Source organism: Anomalospiza imberbis, chromosome 10, assembly GCF_031753505.1.
Source record: "Anomalospiza imberbis isolate Cuckoo-Finch-1a 21T00152 chromosome 10, ASM3175350v1, whole genome shotgun sequence".
In the NCBI taxonomy this organism is placed as follows: Eukaryota; Metazoa; Chordata; class Aves; order Passeriformes; family Viduidae; genus Anomalospiza; species Anomalospiza imberbis.
Window position 1 is genome coordinate 5,393,009 of NC_089690.1, and position 19,486 is coordinate 5,412,494.

Here is a 19,486-nt window from a genome sequence, read left to right on the forward strand (position 1 = left end):
TTGAATAAGTGATTTTTCTAGTACTTCCAATATTGAAGATCCAATTTCTGATCTTGTCTGTTCTGGCATTTTCTTCAAATCAGAATCAATATCAAAGTAATAGTAGCAGTTGGCTTTTTATAAACAGAAACATCTGTGCTGCTGTTTTTCAACTGATTCCAAAAGCAGGGTTTTTAGTGTAGCTGCCCCCACCTACTCCTTACAGCGCCTCAGAAACAATTCCAACAGCTCTGCAGAGAGCTCCCCTGAAAGCTTCTAAACTAAGATCCCTCCAAATCAAAGGAATAAACAATACATCTGAGGTTTCTTCAAACGCTGAAGGAAGCAATCAGAGAAGTTACTTGAATACTGACATAATGACAAAAAAAGTGGTTTTGAATCAGAATGTTCAGAACAGTTCATCACTGAGAAATTTTCCTATGCTCTCTTGCTATTGGCTTTTTTGATTTTGAGGGACTAGTATGGCATATGATGATTTGGGTGGGGGAAGAGACTCAGGCATCCAGTAAATCAGAACAAAATGCAATTTAATCAGATGTAAGAGTTTAAATTTACACCTAAGCTGATTTATTTCCTGTCCAACAGAAAATCCCTAACTTTTAAAAACATATCAGCCCATACTAACTATTTTGATTTTATACTCAGGAACAATTCTTCTCAAGAGGAGTAACACTGTTCATATATTCAAAATTTTATTCTGAGTAGATGCATCCGTTTGCAAACAGGACTGTTTGAGGGTGGAGGGATACCTAAATCCAAACTCAAAACAGTAAGACAATATCTAATTTTTGTTGTCAGAGAGCTTCTAACATTTTAAAACTATTCCCTGCATTTGATGTCAGTTTTCAGTGTCGCAATTTATTTTTAATGCAGGGTGGGGATTTTTCAGTACTGTTTCAGGCAGTTATTTTTTCAAATTTTCAGTCATTTTCATTATTTAAGAAACTAAGGAGTACCCATGCACCTTAAACTTCAGGCTACCCTGAAGTTATCAATAATCTGAATTCGAGGTCTAAGTGCTTAACAACTTTCAAGTACTTTTTGAACTCAAACTTCAGACCCATCCAAAGACAGCTCTTTGTACATTCCTTTTACAAATTAGTGGACTGGAAGAAAAAAATACTTTTATGTATGAGCAGAAATCTTGTTGTCTTTAATATGTTGGATTTCCCTTAGCTTAGAGAACAGAAAGTTGCACTGAGCTTTCAGAAGCGTTCAGCCAAAATGAGCTCACTCTTATGTTAGTAGGCCTTATGTAGAAGACACCCAATTCAGCAGGGTCAGAGCAATGCCTCACAGCATTTGAGCGAACGTGTTACCATTTTCAGTTTCCTTTCTGCTTTTCAGTGTCTCAAAACCAGGAGGTTTAGTTACGAGCAAGCCACAAAGGACCACTTGTGCCCACCTGCCCATTTCCTTATGTAAAAGACGTTGCTTGAGAAACACTTGGAGAAAAGATAACCTCACTAAAAAAATAAAAAAAAATTAAAATATTGCATGTATCTTCTTTGGTGCTTTCTTGAGATAAAATGTGTCTTAATATTTTTTCCAGACATTCGGGACAGTGGGGGACCTAAGCCTGTGATGGTGTATATTCACGGAGGGTCCTACATGGAAGGCACTGGAAATTTATATGATGGCAGTGTTCTAGCAAGTTATGGGAATGTGATAGTCATCACAGTCAACTATCGCCTTGGGGTACTTGGTAAGAAGCTTTCAGCTTTCCACTAATCCCTGCTATCTGCAATGCAATTCATATTATATGTGAGAATGTACTTTAAAAAAGGCAGAAGAGAGACAAGAAGTATTTCTAAATTTTCTTTGTCAAATATAAGGTTTGTATTCTGGGGATAAGATATTAAGCCATTGCAGGCATTTTCTGGAAGAGCCTGCTGGAAGAGCATGCTGCATGAAACAAATATTCCCATTGCTGAGCTGTCCAGGCAGAAGAGTTTCTCTTTTTTTTTCTTTTTTTTTTTTTCTTTCTTTTTTTTTCTCTTTTTGTTTGTTTCTGTGAATAACACTGATGCTTTAATTCACAGACAAGTAAATTAATTTTTAAAACAACTTTTAAGCCATAGAGGGTAGGGTTTGCTATTGGAATGAAAGAGACTAACTTTTAAGTACCACGATTTTTTCATGCTTTTAAAAAGTGAAGGATGCTATGAAAACGTCTTTTTACCTGTTTGTTTTGAGCTTCATTGTGGTTTTGAGAGGTGGTATGGGTGTCATTCAAGTACCTCCAGTATTTCTTTTCCAGATAATCAATTAGAGAATGAAAGACTTGGCTTTGATTGTTTCAAATTCATTCCATAGAACGTGCTCGTGCTGTTGGTAGAGGTGTGTGGTCTCCCTCTGGTACCTCGTATTTATGGAAAAAATTTACTCTGCTATTTTCTCAGAATAGTCACATGCATGATAAAGTCCACCAGCTCTTGAGACAGTATGATTGTTAGGGGGTTCTTCTGCATATTCTACCAAACTATTGCATGCCAAGGTTCCTGGAAGCAGGAGTTGGGTCCTGGGGTATAATGGAGATCAGAACAGTAACTTCAGAATACTTACATAGGTATAAGGGTATTCCCTGTAACATCTGTAACAGCAGAGAATTAATTAATTAATTTATTTATTTATTAATTAAGGGTATTCCCTGTAACATCTGTAACAGCAGAGAATTTATTCGGAAGACCAGTCAATTTTATTTTCAAATGTCTGCTACTCTGCTTTACTTTTGGGTTATTGGTTTTTGTCATTGCTCTCTTCTTGGTGTTTTGAATTTGGTTATAGTCCCCAAATGCATTGGTCCTGCTTTACACATCTGTAATTGTCTTCCAACAGTTTCCTTTTTGTTAAAAATTTGATATCCTAATTTCAGGGGGAGGGAATGGATTTTGACTTTAGATTTTGAATTTAGTCTACTGTTATTGTGTTTAACAAGGGACTGAATAATTTCCAGAGATACCATAACTATTATTGTCTGGATTTATTTCCTTGGTACTGGAGGTTTCATTTGTGATGTAACACTTTAAGAAAGGAAGTTCTGGTATTTTGTATGGTTTTCTTCCTCCTGTTTTCTAATTATGTGATGACTTAAAGTCCTGGTACAGCAGTTAATAATCTGCTACCTGTGCCTCTAATCAACATTTCAGTTTGGCACCAATGCCTGTTTTTGATGTCTCAAAGAATATTTCTCTTTATTATATGCCAGTAAAATAGAAAGTATCTATTATCTGAAAGAGCTGTTTATTTGTGTATATTATTTAGTTTGAGTCCTAAATCATTAGTAATTGCAGTGTTTAAAAGGGTTATTTGCTTGAAAGATGAAAATTAATATACCTTTGTTGATGATAATGGTTTTTGCACTTGTAAATTAACACTGCTCACTGAGGTAACCCACAGCTAACATCTCATCAGCTTAGGAGGATTTAATTTTTGTTCACTGTGATTCTTTGGGTTTCATGGTCTTTACTGAGCCTCAAGGGTCAAAGAGCTGATTTTATTTTAAGTGGGACCTATTACAGTAAAACCTCTAAAATTCACAGCAGAATCCAGTGATTGGTATGAATACTTGATACTACATTCTGCAAACCCTGTAACAGGTTTGCAGGGTTTTCTTACTAAAACCAATGCTGTTTATGTAGAAGTCAGACACATCTATTGTATTTGGTGCAATGCCTATCTGTCATGTATTAAATAAATAATGATGTTGTATGATTAAATACGTAGTGGAGAAACAGAGCAACAATAAGAAAAGAAAGTTTGAGCAGTTTAAATTTTTCCTTCTTTTCCTTGTTTTCTAATCTACAGACACCATCAAAGTAGGACTGTGCAGAATCATAGTAGATATCAGCTCTTTTTGATATTTTGAAACTCTTGTTCCTCCTTGTTCCAACAGAACATTATCCTTTGCATCCATTAAGATATGGATTTTCAAAAGCATAGGGAAAAAATTCTCAGCTTCCCTTTCTTGATCATATCCCACAAGGTGAGAGGTCCAGCTCCACTGACTGGTGCCTGTGGGATACCTGGATATCCCCTCACCATTGTGTGAAATGCCTGGCTTTGCAGGCAGAAGGAAAATTTAAGGAATTGTTAACTACATGAGAAGATGTAGGGATGAAATAAGGTCTGTCTTCTCCCTTTCACATGACCTTTATTGATCTGGTTTCTTGTATCAGACTTTTGTGGATAGATGTCTTTATAAAGGTGATCTCTGCGAGTCATCTGCCATCGTTTCACCAAGATGTCGACTTTTCTTGAACAAATAAACTGATAAATCATTATCATTCAATAAATGTTTAGTGCTGAAATACTAACATCTTCTTCCAGACCAATTGTGATGGGACTGGGGATGTGTTTTGATATTAGGTTCCATACAGTATTACTATTAAGTCCACAGTAGACAGCTTTGGGTGCAGTTCAGATTATTTTCCTGTTTACTCAGAGTTGAAAGATCCCTTGTTTTATGGACAAATCTTCTCAAGGAGCTGTGCTTTTTTGATGCGCAAGATTTACTTCTAAATAAAATGTTAGAAAATGCTTAAAAGTTAACTCCATTTGGTAAAGAGAAAACAATAATAAAAATAAAAGAATGATGGAGCAAGTGCATCTAAAATAAAAATAAAAACAAAAACAAAAGCCAAAATCAAAACAAAATAACAAAATACACTAACCAAACAATCCAACAAAAACCCAAAGCCCTGGTGAGTTCCTTGGCCCAATTTTGCCTTTGAAACAAGTCTGAGGATGAAAGTCTTTTAGAAACTGTCTTTAGATAAAGATGATGGAAAAGAGAACTGCTTGCCCTGGGAAATTGGGGACTACTGAATAAGAAAGCATTGGAAACACACTGTCTCCTTTAGATTCTTTCTGAATGCAAGTCTTGTGCAAACAATTTCACCAAGAAGGAATTCTGCAGAAGCAGTCTAATAGCCTTGAAGGCCAGTGCAGATATATTTTTATGGCTTCTTTTTGGGAAAGGACAGATATGAAGACAAGTTTGAATTTTAAACTCAGCTGATAAGAGATGTCAAATGTTTGCTCAATATATATCCACCTGGTAAAAAGCAGGAGCATTTTATTTAATTTTTCTTAAGAAAATGGGAAAGATTTATAAAAGGAGTCTATTCAACATCCAGAAAAGATCATGATGGACAGATTTAATACTGCCAGTGCTGTTTTCTGTGCTCTTTCTTATGAAAGGTTTATTTAGAGAAGGAGAATGCTTTAGGTCACCATTGGCTACTCCTGCTTTCAATTTCAATGGTGGAGAGAAAGGAGACAGCTGGTTTATGCTAACTGGGAATTTGTTTCTTCATTTTATTAATTTATACCCTTTGTTCTTGGTTATCTTTAAGCCACAGGACATTAATAGAACTTTAATAGAGAAAAAGCATTTTTATTGAAGCTCACAGACTGAACAGAGAGAAGAAATAATGACTTAGAGAAATCTCTAGTTTGAGCACTGCCTTAAATTTTTCATTTTTTCCTCTTTAAGAGGCAGTGGTTGTCCCTACAGAAACAGTAAATTGTCATTCCAAGGGTCTGGATCAAAGGTGGTAATAAATAAAAAGGAAAAATGGTCTGTATTTTGTATTTTCTGTTAGGCATTCATAATGTCTGCCTTGGGAAGGCAAACTTCCTAAACTTTGAGACCAAACTTCATGTCAGAATGGAAGCAAACCTATGAGTGAGATTGTCCTCATTTTGCCTTCTTTAATTATATGAAATTTTCCCTTTTGAGGGGGGTAGAGGAGCCCTTACTGTCATTTAGTCTTGCATTTATACTGTCACCCTCTAGTCTGAGAGTATTTTCTGGGATTACTGAATAGAAAACACTTATCCAGGTGTTCCGCTACTTCAATTTTTTTTTCCAGTTGGTACTTTTAATGCTGCAAGTAAAGTCACTGCAGCAGACTGCAAGCTCTGATAACATTATTCAGTACATTATTTCCCAAATAACTGCACTGAAATCAGTGGGGCTCTTCAGTGCAGGGCATCCCCTTGTGACAGAGCCTGGTCGCCCATAATTTGAAGTGATGTGATGAAGAACAAGGGTACTGGAAAGGTATTTGCTCCTCCTGCACAGAACTGCTTCTGAGAAGAGCTGTTCTTAGAATTCTGTTCTGTTTTCCAGCCCAGAACTCCATTTTTCAGTAGTGTGTTGTGTGAGCCAGCTGTGCTGGGCTGCAGCATTCATACCAAGTAAAACACACATTAGTGACAGAAAACAGAACAAAGCAAAAAATGCTGTCACAAAAGCCCTTTCTTAACTTTTTTAGTGTCTGTTGCAGATTTATGGATAAATTAGTGACAGAGAATGAGTCTTAGCATGCCATAAAATGTTTTGTTGCTGTGTGTCTGGATACATGAGGAAAATACCTCAGGTTTGAACACCCATTTCTGCTGTGCAGAATGATGCCAACACGCAACCTCTTATTGGCCAAAGGGGTGCATGAAATACAAGGACACAGCCCTGCAGTAAGTGCTGGGCAACCTCTGCCAAGCACAGAATCTCTGCCCTCATCCATCCTGCTCTCAGCAAAGAGCTGCACATTCCCAACAGGCCAGAAAAATAAAGCACAACCTTTCCTTTATGAGCAAGTTTATGTGCATCAGTACTAAGGCAATTCCAGAATGCAGCCTGGTGAACCCTTTCATGGGATGAAGAATTATCAGCTGACCATTTGCAGGTCCCAGAGATGAGAATATATTATAAAGAAAGCTACTTCAGTGCAACTTGGAAGTACCTGCCTATTTCAGGAGTCTAATTCCATTGGGATTGACTAGAAGGTACTGTCTTATTTTGTTTTAATACTTTTATCTTTTAAAATAGAATAGCATACCCTCATTTTTTCCCATTGCTTTCAAACTAGATCAGCTTTTTTACTCTTACTCTGATTTGTCAAATTTGTTAATTTGATTCACCCTAATTTTGATAATGATTTACTTTGTATTGTCTCCATCACATAGTTTGGATGGGTTTTTTTTTACTGCCTTGCTCTTTATTTTGACAGCATGGTAAAACTACTGAAAATATTAAAAAGATTATTAAAAATATGATTCCAAATAATGTATAACATTTAGATATAACACTTTCAAAAATTGCTTCATATGAGATTAAAAAGCTTTGGTCAACTTTATAAAGATATTTCGATGAACAAGTGTTTTGTTTCACTTAAGAATTTTTGCAAATATAGCCTCTTATGTTCATTTTCTGCGACCTGGAGAGTTGTCTCTCCTGAAAAGAAGCCTTTTCACTTCAGTTAAAGTAAGCATCTCATGGCATAGTGGCTATTCAGTGAAAGTAACAGTGCAATAAGAAGGTTTATGTTAGTTAGATATCAAAGGAGATAAAAAATGTACAAAGACTCTTTTTGCTACATTGCTTAGACTGTGGGGTTTTCTTTTATAGTTCACAATTTAATATCCAGTAAAAGTGGGAAAATGTTTGATCATTAGCTTTGGTGACAAGCACATCCATTATCTTTTTATGAAACCTTAAAGGTACTGTCAGGAGATGGCATTTTATTCTAGCTTTGCTGCACCTCTAAAGAGTCTCTGATGAGCCTCTTTTCTATTATCCATTTCCTAAGATGTTTGAGAAAAAGTGATAGATGAGCAGAAGATTATATATTATTGCCTAATTAAAAGTATATTACATTGAAAGTAAAGATGGAAAATTAATAGCAAAACACATCAAAATGTGCAGTCAAAAATCATTCAAGTTTTCTGAAGTGCAAGAACATGCAAGGAATGTTAATCTAGAAATACTTTTAGGCATCCCTGGCAGCTTCATAACAGTTTTCCTTTAAATACAGATGAAATTTTAGTATTTTAGGATTGCACAGTAGAGAAGGTGTCCAGAAGGTCTGATCTGATCCCACCTTAGCCTAAGGCATCACAGAGTCTTGGTATGAAGCCCTCCAAATGAATTTGATTCTAGATAAATAGGAGTTAAGATAGGGAGACTGCTGCAGTTATCTATTCCCCCTGGTGCTGTACTTCACAAGGGCTGATTTACACATCCTTAGAATTCTAAAAATGTATTAGACAATTCTTATTTAATATAGCAGGTAACCTCAGGGCAGGCCCAAGCATGCTCATCTAGATTTGCAGTGTCCTAATTTCTTAGGTCCATTAATAGAATCAGCATTCAAATCTCAGACCTGCTGTCATTAATGATATTTTTGTGGTTTTTTTTTTTTTTTTTTTGTGAATTAGTGCCAGCCAAAGGGAGGTGGGGTATGCAGTGGAGCAGAGAAAGGGAGATTTCCACACTTGGGTCTGTACCACCAAAATGACAAAATGGAAGTGAGGTAAACAACGGGTTATTGACCAGAGATCTTTAACGGGTCAACTGCAAAGCACAGCAGGCAAGATATTTATGAAATGGGAACCCTGAATAAATAGTGCACTCTTGAAATGAACCATTTCTTTTCTATTTGTGCTTTTTCTAGCACAGCCAATTGACATTATCCACCTGCTTGGACAGATGCATGCACACACCAGCTTCTCTATTTTTTAGGGCACAAAGACATAATTTTATTTGCCATTGAATAGGTTTCTATCTTGGTACAGGTACATTTTAAATAACATGTTTATTCTGATGTTCTAGACATCCTTTTTGGTAAATAGAAAAATAACAAATAACAAACTTTGAAACTATTCATTTTGGCATAAGAGCAGTTTGTGTCATTTCTGTCAAGAAAAATTACTTTTTGGTGAGATACATTTCCTTCATCAATATTTGATCATATAATAAAAGTATCCCAGTTTTTCTAAATAGCAGATTTATCTTTGAGAGCAGAATAAACTTCAGCATGATAATATTTGCAAAATAGAAAGGAGAAAGTGCTCACTGAAGACATGATATAAATACCTTACAGCCTCAAAAAAAAGTGAAAATCTTTGACCCTATTATCCTACATGATGTTATTTGTAATTTTTATCATCTAGCTATGTGTAACTGCCTTCACTTTGCTCCAAGTAATATCTGACCAAATTACTTTTGGTCCATCACTAATCCCCATGCAAAACCTTAAATTACTGTATTCTTAAGGTTTCAGCTGTGCAACAGTACCTGTATTTTTCACAATACAGTATCCTAAGCCTTTGGTTTTCTTGTGATGGGATGGGAGACTTCTTGGGGAGCCAGATTTGGCCCCAGCCTTAGAGGCAAACAGAATTTAGGCTCCTCTGCCTTTGCCAGGGTGCCAAACTTCCCAGGAAAGGATCTGCCTGACTGTAAGCCAAGAGGTGGGGATAAATTGGGATTTTTATGCAATTTGTATCTCACTGCACAGCATTCCCACACAGAAATAATCCTCTGAGTTCCCAATATTCTGTTTTTCAACCCAAGCAGGAAGACATTAAGAAATATTCTGCAGCTCAGCAGCTAAGTCAGGTCTGTGCCCAGCCTTGGTGGGTTGGGAACTCTGCACTCCTGAGTTTTATGCAGCTGTAATTCATGCCCAGAAAAAAAAGGTGAATGAAAATTCTTTCAAAGTTTATGCTAGAAGTGGCAGGACAAGTAGATAGAATATTTCTAAATTCGCAGTTGAAGGCACTTAATTACATATATTAAAATAGTTTTCTGAAGCTTAAATTAAGCACTTCTGTATACTGTGGGGCTTTGGAAGCAATAGATAACTTGACAGGGATTTCCATTGCAAATATTGCTCTCATTTTTCACACATTTCAATTGCATAAAATTCCTCATTTTATGGGTTTTCTCATGTGCAAATTAGTTTACATAGATGGGTACTAGATCAAATATTATTCTGATACTTCCTTGATGTAGCACCTTCATATTTTTGAGTCTGTTAAACAAGATCTGTACTTTTAAGGTTGTAGCAGCACTTTTTAATAGTTAAAAAGAGTAATGTGAACAATAGATCTAGAGGTACAAAACTCTCTTGGCAGCAGTACTGGCAAGAGAGAGAGTCCTAAATTTTTTCATCTATTTAATGTGTGATCTATGTGTAAGTGCCTGCCTCAGCCAACCTAGGAAATACTACAGTAAAAATTTTGCAATTTGCATTATCTTCTAATGGAGAATATCTAGGAGAATGTTGTTTGATTCACTGATTTCTTATTTCCCAAGATGTACTGGCAAATAAATATTATTTTGGCAAAAAGTGCATTTGAATACATTATTGAATGAAAAACTGCTATGTGAAGGTCTCTGGAAGGCCAGAGGAAATGTTGTATATTGGTTAATATCCTTTGTTAAGCAAAGTATGAAAATTGCCTTCCAGCAAATATAAATACTAGACACTAATGCATTTGTAAAAGTATTTTGAATATATCTTGTGTTGTATATGTTGCAAGCTAAAAATATTTTTGAGAAAAGAAAGATCACTTATACACTTTAATTAAGAATTTGAAATATATCCTCTATGTTTCAGGGGATTTATTGTTTTAGAGATAAATCTTACTGACATTTTTCATTGTTCTGCAATAATTTCTCACTATTTTTTCAACATCCTAATGAAATAGAATGAAAGAGGTTTGAGCAATCTTTGTATGGAATTCTCACTAAACACTCAAGATTTTAAAAATAACTTTTGCTGTATTTTTTGTCAGCCCTTGGTTGCTTTTTTTTTTAATGAACTCTCCCTTAGTCATTATAATTTGTTCATTTTCTCAAGGCTTTCCACCAGGATTTGGGTTGAGGGATCTTAAATTGCCACTGGTATGCTGACAAATTTCTTTACTATTTATTTTCCTATTAAAGAATGAATTGTTCAGTACAGAAGAACAAAATATTAAAAGAAAGGAGGCAGAACACCATATAGCTCCAAATAATTTCAAAAATATTAGGCAAACATCCCCCTTAGCTGGTTTGTTTACTTAGGTTCCAACATCCCATGAGTTTGGTAAGTACTTATTTGTGACATCTCACTGATTCCAACAGGAAACACACAGGGAAACGAATTTCTTCCCAAAATGTTTGTTCCCATCTCTACTTGTTGGTGTAGTTTATCACACATTAATTGTTTTGCTTCTCTGACTGAAATTTTCCTTTCAGCTCCAGGAAAATGCTGTGTCTCCACTGGAGATGGGTTTGCATTTCATCTGCGAGGCTTCACTGAAGCAGTGACACCATGGGGTGTCCTCCACTGGACCTCCTGTGTGCTGTGGGGCCAAAGGCCATGTGCTTTCAGCTACCCATGAACCACATTAATGACCCTGTGAAATGCACTCCTGAGCTCCCTGGGGATGTTATAATTACTTCATTATTACGTGCCTCTTGAAAAATGTTCTCTAAATATTTTCCTTTTGCCATGATATAGTTCTTAACAAGGATGGCTAAATTATGGTGGACTGAAAGGGAAATGTTCACATTAAAAGGAATATTAACTTTCTTTCCACCATTTTTTCCTGATCATTTACCTCTTCTATGGGGAAAGATTGAGAGAACTGGGTTTGTTCAGCCTTCAACTCTGAAGCCTTCAGAGTGCCTAATTGTGGCCTCCCACCACCTGAAGGGGCTACAGAAATTGAGAGGGACTTTTCACAAAGGCCTGGAATGAGAGATCAGGGGGGAATGGCCTCAAACTGAGAGTAGGTTTATGTCAGATATCAGAAAAAATTCTCTCCTGTGAGGGTGGTGAGGCCCTGGCACAGGGTGCCCAAAGAAGCTGTGGATGCTCCTGGATCCCTGGAAGTGTCCATGGACAGGCTGGATGGAGTAACCTAGGATAGTGGAAGGTGTCCTGCCCATGGCAGGGGATGGAACTAAATGATATTTAAGGCTCATTCCAACCCAAACCATTCTATAATTCTATTACTTATAATTTTCTCTTTTGATACTTTATGGGCTTGCACAGCCTGTGTGCTCAAAGCTTAAAGCCCCTTTCATCGTTGAGTTTCTCCTGTCATTGTACCTGATAGCTGTTTGGATGCACATTGTTTGGCTTTTCATTATCATTAGGTTCTTGAATCACTATTAAAGATAACTTAAAATGGGAAGGTACTCACTATTTCATTTATTTTCTTTCTGATAACAAATCACTTGACAACTACCTTGCTAGCACAGAGCTTTTCTCACGTGGGTTCCCTCCAGCTAAAGATGTTCTTTAAAAATGTTATTGAAAAATACAAGATATTACCTGCATTTTCCAGCAACAACAAAATTCAACATCTGTGGAAGTGCCTGAATTTCATCTTTGCAGTTTTTCTAGGTAGATGCTGTAGAAGTAGTGATCACAATTTCAAATTGAAGGTTCCATTCTTAAATGGCTTTAAAACAATGCACACATTTCTTTTCCTTTCCCCCTCATAAGTGCATAATGTTGCTTTTTTATCCTTTGAAAGTTCTATATAGTTGTTGGCTGGTTTCTTTTTATAAATATTTCATAAATAGTGTTTTGATCTCTGGTTCAAATTCAGTCATGGCAGCAGATGTTCTTGTTGATAGGTTTCTTTTGAAAGTGCTGTGTACAAACAAATTTACAAACAGGAGTGTATTCAGTAGGAATAGTGGAACTGATAATATTGAAAAAGTATTATGAAGAATAAATTCTTGGTTTTAACCTTTTTTTTTTCTTTTCTTGAGACATGCAAAATATGAACAAAAAAAATTCATTGCTTGGCTACAGTGTATCAAAGATGCAGCTGAGGGTCAGAAAAAAATCTGGTTCATCTAAAAGACATTGAAAAAAGCCCTTCTCTTGCAGAAAATGTTGTCTTGCAACCACATCCAGCTCCAGGCTATCATAGAGCAGGTCCTCTTGCAAGGTGGAGGCGAGCTGCTGTCATCAGGAACCATCAGCTTTGCTAGAACCTGATCTATTTTTACCAGGACCAAGCACAAACAGGAAATACTGTTTGTACTAAGGCTTTGCATCTACAGAAGAGCTGCTTGGTGCAGTGTCTCTGAAGGAGGTGTAGGTTTTGATTCTGCTGCCTAGAGCACCAAGGAAACCTGGCTCCATGTGTTTGTTTCTCTCTTACTCCCATTCTTATAAGCACCTCTGTGGCTCACCACTCCTGAAGGAGTCTGCTTTAAACGTTCTAGGAAGACTCTGGACAAATCCTGGTTATTGCATTCAGAGTGTGTGAGCCTTGCTCTGCTCTTATATGGTTCCCTTACAACACTCCAACAAAATAATTTTGAAAAATGAGCCCAAGAGGGTTTATTTCCCATTAATGATTGAATGCTGGCATTTGGATGATGGAAATAGATACATTCCTTTGTGTGACTGTACAGATGAGAGCTTTTGTCATGAGATTGTGCTTTTCATTTACATGAGCTCTTTGTTTTCTGCTGCTAAAACTTTTTAGTCCTTTAAAAGCTTTTCCCATCACATTCTCTGTAGCTTCTCAGTGTTTCCTCCCAGGAGATTTCTATGATTTAGGTAAAGATAATCAATCTCACTGAAAGAAACAAAATTACTTGTGGTGATCAATGTGTGCCAACAGTTAGTTTTTGTTAAAGCCATCCTGCAAAGTTGCAGAACACAGCAGAAACACATTCAGAACCTGCTTCTTAACTTCTCCCTGCCAAGCGAGCAAGATGCAAAAAGCCAAAGGAAATTAAAACAAGCAGGTGAAGGGGTGTGGCTTTCACTGGCTTCAATGTGAGTTTACAGAGAATGAGGAAGATTTAAAAAAACAAACTCAGACTCTTGGTGGCATCCAGCAAAAGGACAAGTGGCAGTGGGCACCATGTATAGAGGAAAGTCCAAAATTAAAACCTTGTTTTTTCTGAAGGTGGTCAGATACTGGACCAGATTGCCCAGAGAGGCTGGGGAGTCTCCACTGCACGCAGATATTCAAACTCTGGGTAACCTGGTTTACTTGACCCTGGTCCAGCAGGGGAGGTGTGAACTGGAGTCCCCACAGGTCCCAGCTACCCTAAGGCTGTGACTCTGTGGTCATAAGGCAGAGCAGTGGGTCCCGAGTTCTGTGAGGGAGCAGATAAATCATTCTCTAGACATCTACCTGGTCTTTTTAACACCTGATTATCTTTGTAAACCTTCTCTCTGCACAGTCTGAGCTTGTCTGAAAAGGAATTAGCCCATTGTAATTGTCTTAGGCAAAAAAAAAAAAAAAAAACAACCCTTTTCTGCAAAACAATAACCACACTACTACTTATTTTTGACACCAGCAGATGTATCAAATACTCACATGAGCTAAGGTTTCAGCCTGTGGCTCACGGGCACAGGAGGGATTACTTATTCCACCATCCCAATGGAGAAAACTGGCACTGTTTTGACAGCCTGGCAGTGAGAGATAATTATCTGTCTCCTGAAAACTTAACCAGGCTTATGTCCAGAGCAGAGGTGCAGAAACTTTTTCACACCTAAGCCTTCCCAGGACTTTTGGGCAAACCCTGCCCTTACTGTAGCATTACCCAGGAATTGAGCAGGGCGGTGGAGGTGGGTTGGAATTAAATGGTCCCAGGTTAGATCATGCCAAGTGTTATGTTGTAGCTTTCTCTGCTGGAATTTGGGTTTTCAGGAATGGAGCTCCTGATTTTAAGGAATCAAATGGTCACAGGTTAGATCATGCCAAGTGTTATGTTGTAGCTTTCTCTGCTGGAATTTGGGTTTTCAGGAATGGAGCTCCGGATTTTAAGGAATCCTAAAGATTGCCTGCAAGTTATAAGACAATAAAAGACTACATTTTCTCTCTCTTCTTTGTCTTTTTTTCCTCCTAGGAAAGGATCCAGTGTAAGCTGGATGTCAGCTTGTTTTAGTTTGGTGCCATTTATTTAGGTTCAGTATCCAACCACTGGTTTCCTGGGCTTTTTTTTTTGTTTTTGTCATGCCAAGGTATTTCTTCTGTGCTGTCACTCATCTCACTGTTCCTTTTCCAGACAATTTGGCAATTCCTGAGGACATATTTTTTCACATCTCTTGATGCATATTGAAAAACCACATTTTGACAAAGACCAATTTCCTAAGTAAAATTTGCCTGGGCTACGGATGAATACATCGCTTAGGGTACATTAGTGAAATTCTAAAACCTTACTTTTTGGAAGCTGATCATACACTAAAAGCAGCAAAAAGGAAAGAAAAATTAATTGCCAATTACAGCTAATAGCTTGCTGCAATTGACATGAATGAAGCAGATTGAAGGTACTTTTAAAAGCAGCTTCTCAGTAAATCCAAGTAGTGAAATGTTTTGGAATGAAGCAGTTGTAAAAATGAAGTTAAATATCTTGTGCTTAACAACTTGCAGAATCCAGAAATCTGTTTCAGAGACATCTTTGGGGATTTCTCTGTAAGAATACAACTGATAAATGGGTTTGTTTTCCCTTGAGAGTGTTTGCATATACCTGATATTATTTGCTGCGTCTCCTTAAAAAAATCCTCCCCACCAAAATTTGAGTTTCAAAAGACTACAAAAAATATAACCCAATGCTGGTGACAAACCTTATTATTTCCTTAATTCTTTTCAATATTATCGACTCTTTAAACAGCAGTTTTCTAAGGTGAATCAAACAAGTTGAAGTACTTTTTCTGAAAGCTGAAAATGTATTTTGTATATTAAGTCACTCGTTTTCCAGAAGGAATATTATAGTAGTTTTAAAGATGGAAGAGTTTAAGAAAAGCAAAGAGCTTGTTATACTATGATAAGTAAAGAAGTAAAGATGAGTCACCCAAACAGGGATTTTTGAACATTTTTTATATTTATATTTCTCAGCACTGTGTAAAGCACAGATGAAAGGTTAAGAGAGTAATAAACAAAGCTGAAATGTGATTTGGATGGGTAAGCTGCACTTTGATCTTCAGACTATAAAACACTGCTACCTGGGTCAGAACTAACACCCAGCAGGACAAGCAATCACTTGTTTGCTCTGCTATAAAATTCACAATTCCTTTTTCTATGCCATGCTAGCAAACATTCTGTGGCACTAAAAGATGGAAAGAGAGAATTTAGGAGTTTTAGCAATTTGTGTAATTTAAAAGAACTTTAAACATGCGCTAAAGTTTTCATTAAAGTTCTCTGATCTTTAACAAATAGCACTATAGGAATGGATTTGCAGCAAATACTGAGCAACTTAAAAGATCTTAAAAACACTAAAAATATATGAAATTGTTTAAAACCAGGAATGAAATAGTAGGTTATGTGAAAAAGAACAAAATCAGTGCTGCTCTTATTTCAGTTAGACAAGATTGCATATCCTACTGTAGTGCCTTATGATTCCACAGAAACATTGAATATCCTGAGCTGGAAGGGACCCACAAGAATCATCAAAATCCAGCTCCTGATCCTGCTCAGGACAGTCCTAGCTTCCATTTTCTCCTCCTCATTCATTCCTTCAGAAAGATGTCTACTTCTTGGTTTCTCTGGTGTTTTCCAAGCACAGTTAAGTGTGCTCTCAGATGGGAAGCTGTGCCATTCCTGTCCTGGGACTGCTCAAAAGGAGGTGGAGCTGTGGCACTGGGGATGTGGTTGAGTGGTGAACACAGCAGGGCTGGGTTAATGGTTGGACCTGATGATCCTGGAGGTCTTTTCCAACCTTAAAGATTCTGTGATTTGCAAGCTGTCCCACAGTCTCACATCAGCCTGAAGAAGAGGAGAGTCTGAGATAAAATAAAGAGTACAGGAGGAAATCTAGACCCTTTAAAAAACCATGGGGTTGAGGTTTCCTTTCTTTTGGTGTGCCTGGCCTTTGCTGCTAATATAGTTTTTGTGGGTTTATAACCTCTATGATTTCTGTTGGTCCTGATTAACTATAAATATGAGTAGTTCTGCTGGCTGCAGCTAGGTTGCTTACATGGATAAAATTAACATGAATGGATTTTTATCCAGTCTGACCCTTGGAGAATACAGCAAAGAAAATAGGGAAGGTTTACCCTTAAGGAAACTGGAAAAATAAATATTTTCCCCTTGGAATCTCAGTGAAGGAAAAAGTGTGATTTCCACTTGACCAATATTTGGCTGATGTATCAATTTTACAATAAATATTAGTAATTCTAAGGACACTTCTTGTTATTGATTATCTTAATGAAGCCGTTTTAGAATTTTACTGGATCACAATAGTAGAAATTATTTTTTTGAGTAAACGAAAGCCAAATATTGAAACCAACTTTTTTTTCCAATGAAAGCTGCTTTGTACTGACCTTTTTATGTATAATATAGTCACACTACTATTACATACTGTGAATAGGGTTATCACAAATGCATAGATTGTGCTTAAAAGTGCGACCATATCTTTTAATTATGTCCTTGATTCTAGCAAATTTCAGGCAATAAAAAACTCATTAATTTTAATAGTGTTGGAGCAAGTCCCATATTTATAATGTGATGTAATTGTCCACTGCATTCCTGACATCTGGCAATAAAATTCTTCATCGTAAAGCACTAGATTATATTTATTGGTGCAGGATTAGCCATCAGGCAATGGTTAGTCAGGAACAAAAAGCTATTCAGAGAATTCCTTCATCAACAATTAGGAAATAAAGTCAGAATATACATTTATTTATATTTATTTAAAAGTTACATTCCTGCTGTCACAATGATATCGTAAAGCAGATACAAGCTGTTGTTCTTGACAGAACAACTCCATTTAAATCTGTTAGAGGTTGAAGGATATGAATATTTATTCCTTTTTTTTTTCTCTTTAGAGATTTCCACCACTGAAAATTTGGCTAGCAGGAAAGAACTGATATGCCACAAGTTTGAGCTGGCATGTTGTATCACAATGCTGGGGTATGCCTTTCTGGCTTGATTTATCTGGTAAAAAAAAAAGATTTTTAGTGTCCTTTACAATTAATTCCAAGTAGAAGAGACAATGCTGGAAATACTCAGATTGCTAAAACTACTCTGGATTACAGAAATGCCACTGCATGCTATTTATCTGTTTGTTAATTATACCTGACTAATTAATTAATGACTTTCTCTTTGATTCATTATGGAGAGATTGATGGAGCTTACGAGTCTGAGACTTCCAATACTGTATCTACGTACAGTCCAAATATTTGTTTGCTGGGATGGAAGAGGGAGATGAAGATAATTTATCTCATCCCACACTTTTCATCTCGATGGCATTTGTTTTGTCCCTCAGCCAGGGAACACTGGCCTGGCTGCTGCCTGTGCACAGCCGAGTGGAGCCCAGGAGGGGAACGATTACTGCCCACTTCTCTCTGGTTTTACACCAAAGAGCACGTGGTGGTGGCATTCTCCCTTCCCTTGATCCTCCAGCCAGTCCAAGGCACTTTACACCAGTGAGTGCATAACACTTAAAGCTGTTGTAGAACCACACACCCTCAGAGACTCTGTTCCAGGACTTCTTGTCAAGGAGCTCGAGTGCTCTGTGAGCTGTGTGACACGCAGGGAAGTCAATAAAGGACTTGTGTCAATCTGAAAGCCAGAATTTACTGTACCCTTACATCTAGAGTAGCAGGAAGAGAGATCAAAGATCTGACATCTTGATCCATTTGGTTTTCAGGAAGCTCAACCTCTTGTTCTTCACATAAAAAAAAACCTTAATCAAATATCACAGTAAGTCATTTATTCTTCCCCCTCTGCTGAATAGCTCATCAAAGTCTTTAAAAAGTAAATAATGATGGTTGAAAAAAGTGACTTGATAACTTATTTAAGCAGTCTAACCTGTTGTAAGTTTTTATGGGACTGACCTTTTCTTGCTATTTCTTTTCAGACTCTAGATTTGCATCTGATTTGTATTAACAGAAAATGGAAAAAGCAAATTTGCAATTGAGTAGTTTTTCCAGGGAGTCCTGTTGTTGTACAGCTTTTGGTAATATTTTCAGAAACTGACTATGCCAGTATTTCTATTTTTGTTTTAGAGAATAATTTAATTGTAATGCATAAGGCTATTAAAATTTTATCAGTAAAGTAAGTGGCCAAAGTGATATCTGTCATTGCATGAGTGATGCAGCAGAGGAAATAGAACAGGTATATTGGAATTATTCTTAAATTTAGCTTAGATTCACTGTTGTTTCTGAGCTATTTGGTTCCTAGAGACAAACAGAGGGAGGTGAATGTAACAGGGCTGTGTATACACGGCATTCAATGGCAGATGTGGCTTTGATGTCACTGGTTTTGGTTTGAAAGTGCGGTGTTTCTTTCAATGCCTCGTTTTCTTCCTCTCATTTTATTTTTAGCTCTCCTTTTTGATTATAGAAGATCTGTATCTGAGAAGAAAGGTTCTTCCACCCCCATCAGAATCAGTTCAGTAAATCTAGGTGTCATCTGCCTAACAGCATAATGAGCAGTAATAACTCATAATGACCATAATGAGCACTAACAGCTGAACATGTCAAATATACTGGAAAAAAGAATAGTTCCCTATGGGACTCCAGCCTCCTCAAAGTGGAGGTACAAAGTGCTCCTGCAGATAGCTGTGAACTACTGAACTGCAGTGCAACCACAGGTTGTTCCAAAAAATCATTTCTAGAGGGAGACAGCTTTTGCTGACATTTTTTGACATTATATTCATGCTAAAGTTAGATTTCTCAGAGGATTTTGAGACAAAACAGCTGTTTAAGTTTCTAACCAAACCTGA

The 19,486-nt window shown here is 36.9% G+C and overlaps 1 protein-coding gene across 13 annotated transcripts in view; it reads left to right on the forward strand.

The window, feature by feature from the left end:
• NLGN1 (neuroligin 1) overlaps window positions 1-19,486 on the forward strand; it is a 484,028-nt gene that overhangs the window by 291,098 nt on the left and 173,444 nt on the right. For all 13 annotated transcript variants that reach the window (XM_068200312.1, XM_068200309.1, XM_068200310.1 and 10 more), the window contains one exon: window positions 1,553-1,705. In XM_068200312.1, coding sequence (XP_068056413.1) covers window positions 1,553-1,705 — 153 coding nt within the window. The remainder of the gene's footprint in view (window positions 1-1,552; window positions 1,706-19,486) is intronic.